General features: G+C 41.1%; 1 protein-coding gene across 1 annotated transcript in view; it reads right to left on the minus strand.

Annotated features, from left to right (window-relative positions):
- Positions 1-4,056, minus strand: part of NME8 (NME/NM23 family member 8) — a 42,220-nt gene extending 38,164 nt beyond the window's left edge. The window contains exons 1-3 of the mRNA XM_023751025.1: positions 3,919-4,056; positions 3,783-3,840; positions 3,497-3,603 (exon numbers count right to left, since the gene is read on the minus strand). Coding sequence (XP_023606793.1) covers positions 3,497-3,603; positions 3,783-3,840; positions 3,919-3,951 — 198 coding nt within the window. The 5' untranslated portion in view covers positions 3,952-4,056. The remainder of the gene's footprint in view (positions 1-3,496; positions 3,604-3,782; positions 3,841-3,918) is intronic.
- Positions 4,057-12,044: the final 7,988 nt, after the last annotated feature.

Consider the following 12,044-nt stretch of genomic DNA (forward strand, 5'->3'; position numbering starts at 1 on the left):
CAGAAGGAACAACTTATAAAACACAATCATGTGGTGAGCTCCCGCATACCACTGGTAATATTTTTAGTAACTTGGGTAATAGAATCCAATTAAGGTGACCTAGGGTCTTTTACCCTCACTCGTGGAGAAAAAAACGAAGGTCCACTGCTTTAGGGCTAAGAAATGTCATGTCCTGTCCTAGCCGGTTTGGCTCAGTGGATAGAGCCTCAGCCTGCCGAAGCAGGGTCTGGGTTCAATTCTGACCAAGGGCATGTACCTAGGTTGCAGGCTCCTCCCTGGCTGGGGCCCAGGTCAGGGCTCATGCAGGAGGCAACCAATCAAAGTGTTCCTCTCACTTTGATGTTTCTCTCTGTCTTTCCCTTTCTCTTCCACATTCTCTAAAAAACAATGGAAACATATCCTTAGGTGAGAATTTAAAAAAATAATAAAGAAATGTCATATCCTATGAAAGACACATCATGAAAATGCCTAAAGAAAGTTGTCATTTCGCCCTAACCGGTTTGGCTCAGTGGATAGAGCGTTGGCCTGCAGACTCAAGGGTCCCAGGTTCGATTCCGGTCAAGGGCATGTACCTTGGTTGTGGGCATATCCCCAGTAGGGGGTGTGCAGGAGGCAGCTGATCGATGCTTCTCTCTCATCAATGTTTCTAACTCTCTATCCCTCTCCCTTCCTCTCTGTAAAAAATCAATAAAATATATTTTAAAAAAAAGAAAAAGAAAAGAAAAGAAAGTTGTCATTTCTTCATGGTGAAGGGACTGGAGTCCGTGTTGATGAAAACACCTTGGTAGCTGCGGTGACTGGCAGTGGCTGCAGCAGCGGGGTGATGGGGCTGGTGCCTTCCCCTGATCAGCCCGGTCGCCTCCCACAAAGGGAGGCCAGGCTTCAGCTTAAGCCCGCTCCCCAAGGGGAGCAGGTAGCAGGCCTAAGCCGTCAGTAGGACATCCCCTGAGGGGTCCCAGTATGTGAGAGGGGGCAGGCTGAGCTGAGGGAGCGCCCCCCCCCCCAGTGCATGAATTTCATGCACCAGGCCCCTAGTAACATTATAAAAGAACAATAAATAAGTTTTACTGAATTTTATATGTATTGGTACAATGTTAGTACAAGTCTCCAAGTCTTTTAAAAGGGAACATAACAGGGGAAAAAAAGTATATGACCATTAAGCTTAGGGTGATGTAAAAGGTAATCAATGTCATAGGTCTTAATTCTGGATTTAAATTTACAAGTTCAGAAAGGTCCCCTTCCTTGGCTAGCTGCAGAAAGTAAAATATCCAGCAGAGGGCGACTGTCCATTGTTTACAATGGAGGTTTGGAAACTAGGAATTCATTTTCTTTACCCTTTAGGAGCAAGTCATATAAAAACAGCATCAATCTATGTGAATATACTATTGTTGAATGCGCTCAAACCTAATAGAACAGAAACCATTCAAGGACAACGCGCACATTTTTTTGTTAAATTTAACTGATGCAAGTATGGTAGTTAGGCATATTTTGGAAGATTACTAGCACTTCCCAGTGGGATAGACAAAGTCATGGCCTGTGGAGTAGGCTGAGGAGTTCCGTCTGGTCCGGGTACTGCTGGGAGGACAGTCCATAAACCCCAGGCCTGTATCCTCACACAGCTCTGAGCCGTGTGTGCTGAGTTAGGAGCCTAACAAGACAGGATTAATAGAATTTTCTGATGATGCTTGATGGTCTGTGATCCATTGGCCAGCTGTTAGATCCCTCTGATACTGTCTTTTAACTTCTTATACCAACCCACTTTCTATTGCATGTACTAATTCCCTTTAGGCCCCATTCTCTGTCCTCTAAAATTAGGTTTTCCTCCCTGCCAAGGATCAACTTTAGAATCACATTCCAGCCCTATTCGGGTAGTTCTGACTCTTCAGAGTAAAGCAGGTTGTTATGGAAAGCTGCCTTTTAAAGCACTACCAGGGCCCACCCTGGCCAGTGTGGCTCAGTTGATTGGAGCATCATCCCATGCACCGAAGGACTGTGAGCTCCATTCCCAGTCAGGACACATACCCAGGTTGCGGGTTCCATCCCTGGTTGAGGTGTGTGTGGGAGGCAACCAATCACTGTTTCTCTCTCACATCAATGTTTCTCTTTCTCTCTCTAAAATATATATTTTTTAAAAACTTTTCTAGACAAAAAGATTTCAGGATTGTCTATAGCCAACTACACTCTCATTTTATTTTACTTTTTTTTTCTTTTTCTTATTGGTTCTTTGCCACTTACTGTCTTGAAGATAAAAAAATAAGAAGAAGAAGAATTGAGTTCCCAAGCTTGAGCCTGCTTATTTATAGAAAGGACAGTCAAACACAGGTTGAGGACAGTAAGCAATCTCATTCCAAGGTTTGGGTTGGGAGGGGTCAAGGAAGGCCTGAAACATGCAACGTGTTGAGGTTTCATGTTTGCTTCAGGGATTATGCCTTTTAGGGCTAGGGAGTAAAGATATGTAATTAGTTATCTGCTTCTGCATCTTAGGTCTAGGTGGTTTGGACATGTTTCTGCCTAATAGAATCAGAATGTGAGCCACAGTTATACTTTTAAGTTTTCTAGTAGCCACATTGAAAAACTAAAAAGAAACGGGTGAAACTAATATTATATTTAACAATACAACTTTCTTATACGATAATATATCCAAAATATGGTCATTTTAACATGTGATCAATGTAAACATTATTGAGACATTTCACGTACTTTTCTTCATACTAAGTCTTCAAAATCTAGTGTGTATTTTACACGTAGGGTACTTCTCAATTTATGGGCTAAATTTTAATCATAAATAATGGTCTCTAATTTGATTTCATAAAATTTACAGTAAAAAAAAGTAGATTCACATACCCAAGTTTTCGCAAGCAACTCTAAAAATTTTACAATAATTGAATTGAGTATAGTTTTCTAATTTAAATACATTAATAAAAAAAATTCAGTTCCTAAGTGACACTAGCATATTTCAGTGCTCAAAAGAGACTTGTGCCTAGTGGCCACCATATTAGATAACAAAGCTCTCAGTAGTTAATAATTTAATGTGGGTACATTGAAAAATACAATGAGTTCCAATGAGTTTGGCTATAATATTTTAATCCCTTGGGTGGCAAATAAATGAGGAAAATCACTATCATTAGAAAATTGCTACCTGGTAAATGTCCAGAGTCCTTCTCAAAGCTATTCAGTAAATAGTATTTGCAGCCCTTATTCTAAGAGACACAGTGCATAAGGTCAGGTGAAAAGAAATATCAATAAACAGATAACCATTTCTATACTTTTCTAACGTTCACAACCACGGTCAATAACCTCAACGTTATAGGCATGGGGTAAAAATCTCGTTTGTTCTCAGATCAGGTAGAACTAAACATATAGTAAAACTACCCAGTAATCACTGTCCCATTTGGAAGACTTGACAGGTTGTTTAAATCAAGACAATCCTTAAAGAGAACACTTTAACACCTAAAGTAACAAGAAAACAGTAGTTCTATGGAAATTAAATCCTTACTACAACAAAATGCAGAATTTCATCTTCGTTCAGCTCATTTTTCAGTTTCCTGAATAACGTTTGCATTGCTTTGCAGGGTCCACACCAGGCTTGGTAAACATCGATCACTAGAAGATGATGATATTTATGAAAGGGCAGAGTCAAAGCTTCTGAAATAGCAGCTTATCCCAGGGCTGGTGCAGGCCAAGGGCTTTGTGTGGAATAGAGAGCCGTGCTCTGTGCTGGGGTGCCATGGGGTGCCCTGGGCCAAACTCCAGGTTACTGGTCAATGGGGGAGCCCCAGTACCTGTTAGGCCTTTGTTCTGCAACATCTCATCCCAGAGGCTTTGACTATTGATGACAGTCTGCAAAACGGAAGGCGCTGTAAACGGCCTTCAAGTGCCAGTACACTAAGTAAAGAATTGCTGCTAGGTCATGCCTACCTGTAACTGGATTTCTCGCTTTTTGCCTGCCATTTATCCACTATCCCACGAAAAAGGGGAGAAAAATAGAAAACACTTCAGAGAAATTTAAATCATGTCCTGTTTATGCGTTCAAGCAACATCTTAATGCACGGTAGACATTTCCCTTCCATATTGGCTTATGTACTCCCCCCCCACCCCCCTCCACCTCCCCCAATCCCCCCTCCACCCCCCCCCACCCCCCCAGAGAGACTCCAGTGCCCCAGAGGCCTCTTCCTGCTGGGCGCTCTGCTAATGCTGAGGTACATCAGCCAAACGTCTTCCTAACACAAAAATCCTGAGCAAGCCCTAACGGGTTTGGCTCAGTGCATAGAGCGTCAGTGAAGGGGCCCAGGTTCGATTCTGGTCAAGGGCATGTACCTTGGTTGCGGGCACATCCCAGTGGGTAGTGTGCAGGAGGCAGCTGATCGATGTTTCTCAATGTTTCTAACTCTCCTTCCCTCTCCCTTCCTCTCTGTAAAAAAACAATTAAAAATTTTTAAAAAGAATCCTGAGCAAGGTAAGAATGTAAGGGGGTAGAGTTTCTTAAAAATATCCATCAGATGCTCTAACCTCAGAGGGAAGGTAGGGGAGGGTGGAGGTAAGGGGGAGAGATCAACCAAAGGACTTGTATGCGTGCATATAAGCATAAGGGATGGACGCAGACAACAGGGGGTGAAGGTGAGGGCAAGACTGGGGGGATGAGGGGACAATGGGGGGATAAAGACACATTTGTAATACCTTAATCATAAAAAATTTTAAAAAATAGTTGTGTTTGTTTTCCTGGAGCATTATGTTCTCTGTTTTCATCAGCACACGTTCCCTCTGAACATGCTCATGGATCTTGCTGGAAACCCCCCACCCCCCACCCCCACGGGAGACTTCATTTTTAGAACCAGGCTACTAGTTGTAGGGAGCACAGCATAAACTGTCCACAGGTGTGCAACCAGCGAGGCCCAAATACCTGTTCAGCGGCGTCAGGGGCTTTGAGAGCGAGCGTGTCTGCGAGTGTGACAGCAAACACTAGTGTGAAACAACGGCGTGACCCAGAGCAACCAGACTACATCCCAGCAAATCGTGTGGATTGGCCCAACAAGCCCTGCACAAAACACAGCCTCCTTTAAGCTCCACGGATGTGTTTAAACAACAGGAAGGAACAACCCCCCACCCCCAGATCTCAGTCGGCCCCTCTGTCTAGGCCTGTGCCTTTGTGGATGAGCTCCACCAAGGTGAGTACCTGGCCCCCGGCCGGCGGGGGCAGAGTGTGGCCCGGCCCTGCCGCGCTTCCTGTGGGCGCTGATCGGGAGAGCCCGGGGAGCAGTAGGGCGCCAACGTTTTCTGCCAGCCTTCTGGCCGCCCACGAGCCCAGGCACACCCCCACCTCCCCACCCCCCACCCCCACCCAACCGTTCCACGCTTCTCCCGCCTCCACCCCTCCCCCGCTCCTCCCAGCTTCACCGCAGGAGTTCCAACTGGGCCAAGGTTACCTGCATTTGGCCGGGAAAATCGCTCCCTCTAGCGCCCCTACACTGAAGGGACTGCAAAGGCCTGTTTCCCCCTCCTCCCTCAGCTGCCTCCTGTCTCAGTCTCCCCGTGCAAGGCAATAGGTGAAATTAGGTTTTTAAACATTACTTCTATTGATCGCAAAAACCTTGAATGCTGAGGCTTTGAAACATAAACTTGATGAGATTTTGATTTGGGTCTTCCTAGAATTGACTTCAAGGACAAATGCACTCTGAAGATGTTACTTATAAGAAAATGTGCTTATATTTTGTTAGAGCAGAATGTAAATTATAAATGCCAAATAGCCCAGGAAAGATATTACTCCCGAATGGGTCTAATAGTTTGTTATGCTGCTTGCATATAATTGACATTATCTTTCAAGATTTGTTAAAAGTGTTCTTTCCTACATTGACCTGCCTTCTCTCCCCCTCCCCAGTACAGCACTATCTATAGTATTTAATTATTTTCTCGGGTCATAGATTTATTAGCACCTAATTGTGTCATTTGTATATTCACTGGACCTCTAACTATATCTGAAGCCCCAGAGAAGAAGAACTGATCTTTTTTCAAATTTACTGAATCTTTTTTTAAAATATATTTTTATTGATTTTAAAGAGAAAGTGGGAGGGAGATAGAAACACTGATGATGAGAGGGAATCATTGATTGGCTGCCTCCTGCGCGCCCCCTACTGGGGATGGAGCCTGCAACCTGGGCACGTGCCCCTGGCCGGAATTGAACCTGGGGACCCTTCAGTCCGCAGGCTGAGGCTTTATCCACTGAGTCAAACCAGCTAGGGCTGAATCTTTTTCCTTTTTCTTTCTTTCTTTCTTTCTTTCTTTCTTTCTTTCTTTCTTTCTTTCTTTCTTTCTTCCTTCCTTTCTTTCTTTCTTTCTTCCTTTCTTTCTTTCTTTCTTTCTTTCTTTCTTTCTTTTTTGCCATTTCTCATGTGTTGAGTCCATCTAATGAATACTTCTTTGTTATTTTATCTTTCAACTTTGCAATACCCATTTTTAATAGTTTGCATTTCTCTGTCGAGATTTCCTATCTGAAACATTCATTGACATCATATTTTCATTAATTTTAAAATACCTTTTCTTTTCTTTGAACATATTATTTTTTACAGCTGCTTTGAAATCTTTGCTAAATTTTAACAGTTGGTCCCACTCAGAGATAATTTCTATTAATGCTCTTTTCTTCTTGAGCAAAGGTCATAAGTTTCTGTTTCTTTGCAAATCTAGTGTCAGCCTTGTAAAGACTCTGAGTTCTGTTGTATTGTTTTAAACATTACTATTTAATTGTTCTAGTAGGCAATTAACTCTCTTTCCAGGACTCAAAATGCAAAATTAGAAAACCCCATAATGTGTAGCATTTAGTAAAAAGATAAGCTTTATAATATAAAGGTACAGGTGAGTTGAAAGTCAACAATGGAAAAGATATAATATAAACATCATAAGCATAAAAAGTTGACATGATTATATTAATATCAGACAAAGTGACTTCAATACAAGAATATTTTCAGATAGACATTTCCTGATGATAAATAGTTTCATCAGGAAGACAAATATTTTAAAATGTATCTAATAAACAACAGAGCTTCAAATACATGGAGCAAAAAATATTGCCTGAATTAAATGAAAGAAAGGCATATCCATAATCATAATTGAAGATTCTAACATCACTTTCCAAATAACTGATAGAATAAGTACACACAAATCAGTAGATTATTAAAGATGTAAACAACCTTATTAATCAAATTGACCAAATTGACATGTACTGACAATTGCAGAATACACCATCTCTTCAAGTGCACTTGGAATATTTTCCACAATGAACCATATAGTAGGTAATTTAAAAAATCATAATAAATTTCAAAAATTGGAATCTTTCAGCATATTTTCTCTAATCACAATAGGAATAAACTAGAAATCAATAACAATAAAATATTTGGTAAGTTTTTGAACACCCAATAGTTAAGCAACACTCTACTAAATAACCAGTGAGTCAAATAAGAAACCAAAAGGGAAATTAGAAAATACTTCAAATTGACTGATAATTAAAACACAACGTATAAGACTTTGTTGGATATTGGTAATTCAGTGGTTAAAGGGAAAGTATAATATTAAAGACACATTACAATAACACAGGTTTTAAAATACATAATGATCTAAGTTACAACTTAAGAACTAAAAGAAATAACATATTTAAGTAAGGTGAAGAAAGAAAATGAAAAAGGTTAGAATAAAAACCAAGTAAATAGAAAACAGAAAATAAGGTGATATTGACAATATCAAAAGTTGTACTTTGTAAAGATCAGCGAGATTATTAAATTCAGAGCTATAGTGATCAAGAAAAGTAGGGTAAACAAAAATTACCAGCATCACAAATAAAAGATGAGACACACTAGTGACTTCACAGCAATAAAAATGACAGGAATGGAATATTATAACAACTTTATGCCATCAATTTTTTAAATGTAGATGAAATAAAAATTCTTTGAAGAATGCAACTTGCCTTTTTAAATACAATTATTATAAAATATAAATGTTTTATGCATTTGAATACATATAAAGATATCAAATTACAGATATTCGATTACAGTGGTTTTTATCTAGAGTGCTGACAAAAAGCAAATTCAATAAGCCATTAATTATACTGCAATATTTGGTTACTGATACTGAAAATTATCAACTATTACTTATATAATTATAATATATTAATTCTAAATGAATACTTGTTAATGTTTGAACAACATTATCTATTAGAATAAAATTGAAAGCAACATAAATGACCCAAATAGAGGAGATTATATTAAAGATGATTAATTATTACAGATGAATATGATGGCTACATTGAAAAGATCTTACTACTTATCCTTGGATGGTGAAATTACTTGTAATCTTTATTTTCTTTTCTTACTTTTTCTATATTTTCCATACTTTATGCAGTTACCTTTATTTTAGAATCAGAAAAAGCAGTAAATATTTTTAAATTCACTCTCCTCAGTATTTTTACAGATTTTCTTTTATTGTCCATGGGTTCTTTCTCAGCTACTTTCAACTGTTTTAACTATGAAGATTAATTCTCATTTAATCTGGCTTTCCTTGCTACTTTAACATGACATTTCACTTATTTTCTGAGCATTGCTTTTTTTTCTAAGCTAATGGGTACTTTTTCAAAGACATCTTTTCCCCCCATCATAATAGCCATCTTTACAGAAACATCTTAATACTACCCTCTTACCTTTACTAGATAGCTTAATGCCCTTCAAAGGGTACTTTCTCCCCCCCCCCCCCCTTGATGTGAAAGTGCATAGACTTTGGAGTCTAACAATTTAGGTTTAAACCATGGCATTCCCTCTACCCTTAGACTAACATAGAACAGATTATATAACCTTTTCAACCCTAATTTTTCTATCTTAAAATGGGGGTTGTAGTAGCATGTTTGTGAGATTAATGGTATAAATGATGGAAAGTGCCTCACAGAGAGTGTGTTCCACGGTTGGCACGTATGTTTGCTTCTCGCTCCCTGCTTTTCTTTGGTTGATTCCCTTCTGAGGCAGGATCTGATGATGGCTACAGAATTTTAAAAAATATAAGTTGTCTCGCCCTAACCCGGTTTGGCTCAGTGGGTAGAGTGTCGGCCTGCGGACTAAAGGGTCCCAGGTTCTGATTCCGGTCAAGGGCATGTACCTGGGTTTCGAGCACATCCCCAGTAGGGAGTGTGCAGGAGGCAGCTGAATTGATGTTTCTAACTCTATCCTTCTCCCTCTCCCTTCCTCTCTGTAAAAAAATAATAAAATATATTTTAAAAAAAAATAAAATATAGTCTCAACTAGTACAACACTGAATTGACATTTTCTAACAAGATGTTCTTGGGTCCTAGTTTTAAAAAGGCAAATTCCTAAATGCCAAAATTTATAAGAGCTCTGAGATTTTTCTCTCTTGTTACTATTATTTAATTGCTTCAGTAAAATCTAAATCAAAACTCTCCGTTTTAATATATTCTGCCTATAGCTTTTATGTGACTTGTTCCTTTGCATATATTTATAAAAACAACTCATGACATTATTTACTGTCTGCACCCTTTGGATTTTATACATAATAATGTGTAAGTGGCTGCTCAAAAAGTCCCTGCGGTGGCTATTTCCACTTCTGAGAAGCGCTCGCTCTGAAATCAGACACCTCTGACCACATCCTGCCACCAAGCCTCGGAAGTCCTCCCGCCCTTGCCCATTTGGAGGACCAATTCCCTCCCATGGGGCTCAGCGTTGTCTCTCCTCTGGCCAGTCACCCTTCACCACAGTTCCAACATGTCACATCCCTGCTTATAAGATACTTAAAGCTCTGGGACTCACAGCTTCCCAAGGGGTCCTGCACCTAAGTCTTTCCCAGCTTTAAGGGGTCCGTTCAGGGGTGGAAGGACTTCCTAGAAGCCTGACAATGCAGCCCGACAGCGTGGCATAGGGCAAAGCTGATCAATGTGTGGCAAGGGAGCCACCCCTCACCTTCCCACTTCCAAGCAGACATCACGATCAATCAGGATAATTCTTTTCTTCTCAGTCTCAGACCCATTCTCAGCAGAGCCTCAAAGGCTCCAATACACAAGCTTCTGAGGCTTTAGAGTTGCAGGCCTGTACCTAGATCCTCCTGGAAATCCAACACGAGTCCCAGTGTTGTCCCAAGTCAGCTACACGGAGAGGAATACTCCCTCCAGGATTAGTCTGGGCACAGAGCAGGGTTCTCTCTCCTCTTCTCTAACACAAACCCTGCTGAGACAGGTTAGTAAGCCAGGACAAGTAAAATAGGGTAACAGCAACAGATAGTTAAACAGCCAAGCAGTTTACAGCCATCTAGTGAATCGCAAAATCCTATCTTCCCTAACCAAGGACACTTAGGAGTAAATGGTTTACACTTCTCAGAGCTACTTATCTAACCAGAGGGTAAAGAGCTTAAATCACCCTACTCAGGGAGATGGAAAACAGAAATCAATTAGTGCCATTTGTGCCAACCACACCCAAGGATGAATGAAGGCAGGGGAATAAATCTCATTTTGGTGCATCAGCAGAAAGCTGCTAAATATTCTATGAAGATCCCCCCCTAAGAGCTCCCCTAGAATTCCCACCTTTGGAAAACAGACAAAAACCTTAAGACGCAGGACCCAGCATGGGCTCTCCCCCTATGGAGCACACCCATGCCTCCCCTCTTCTCTCCCCAGCCCAGTCTCACTGGACTGTGCAGGGCTTGTGCCTTCCCCTCCTCCCTCTATTTTCCCCCCCACACATGTTACCTTTGCCTTTCTCCTAAGCTCCAAGGGCTCTTTTGCCCCTGTAACTTATTTCCTGAGCCCACACAGCCCGGCTGGCTCATCTTTTCTACTTCTGTGACTTTCTAAATCAACTTTCTCTTATCATTGGAGTCTTGGATCTGAATTCTTTCTTAGCCAGAACTCAAGTACTGAGGTTGCTGCACTGAGGTCTAACCTCTGCCACCACTACCCCCCCTACGGTGGCCCCTAAAGAGCCCAGCGTGACATTATTTTCATTAGTATCTGATACAGTCCCCTCAATCCATAACCCACTTTTCTGCCTCCCTACATTATTTTCCAAGTTTTCTGATCTGTGATAGCACAGTGGCAATAAATAAACAAATAAATATTCTCTTATGCAGTCAAAATTTAACATTTCCCAGAAATGAATTTAAGATTTGATTCAAGTCAGTTATCCCCACGTGGAGTTACCCAAAGAACCAGATAATAAATAGTTTCAGCTTGGAAGATATTTCTAGGAGTGGGATATACCATCTGGAGTGGGAAAATAAGGCCTAGCAGAATAGGCCTAAAAGTAGTTGGGAGGAGAGAAGGAGAACGAAAATGTAATGGTTCATGGTGATCAATTCTGCTTCCTTCAAATAAAGGCCTTTGTATTATGTTCCTGAGTCCAAACAGTATCTAAGTCTGGGAAACACTTCCCCAATCAAAGAATGCAGCCCTATGCTGGGCAGCGGGGCAGGTCGTTGTGTGATGATGGTCATGGCAGCAAACACACCCCTCAGAGGTGGTAGGAGTAGCTACCAGCCCCACAGTGAGAGGGAAAAGGAGGAGTCAAACTCAGGGAGGAATGGAGCTGTGATAAGCACTGTGTCAAGGATTGTTGCTGAGGCCACCAGACACTCTGAGAAGGGAGTGAGACTAGCGACAGTGTGTCTAGGCCTGAAGTCACAAAGGGAGAAAAGTCCATAATGGAACCCAGAGGCCACCTGGCAGGGGCTGTAGCCGGAAGGGCTGCAGGCCATGCTGGAACTGTGGTGACGAAGTAGGGGAGGAACAGAGAATAAATCCTGCAACCTCACTCCTCCCTCAGGATGGAATCTCCTGCCGGTAACTCCCAAGGGCCAAACCCAACCAGTGGCCCATTAGCAAAAGATACCCATAGCTCAGCACATCTGGTGCTGTTTTGCCACTAATATAAATACTTCACCCAAGATTTCATAGTTACTAACCAGTTTTGAATCCAAGATCTCCAGATGACTCCAAACTCTTGTATTAACTATGCTGCCTTGTAAGCCAGTAAGGGCATTGTTTGGTTATTTGATTCATTGAATTTAGT

This window comes from Myotis lucifugus, unplaced genomic scaffold, assembly GCF_000147115.1.
Source record: "Myotis lucifugus unplaced genomic scaffold, Myoluc2.0 scaffold_18, whole genome shotgun sequence".
Classification (NCBI taxonomy): domain Eukaryota; kingdom Metazoa; phylum Chordata; class Mammalia; order Chiroptera; family Vespertilionidae; genus Myotis; species Myotis lucifugus.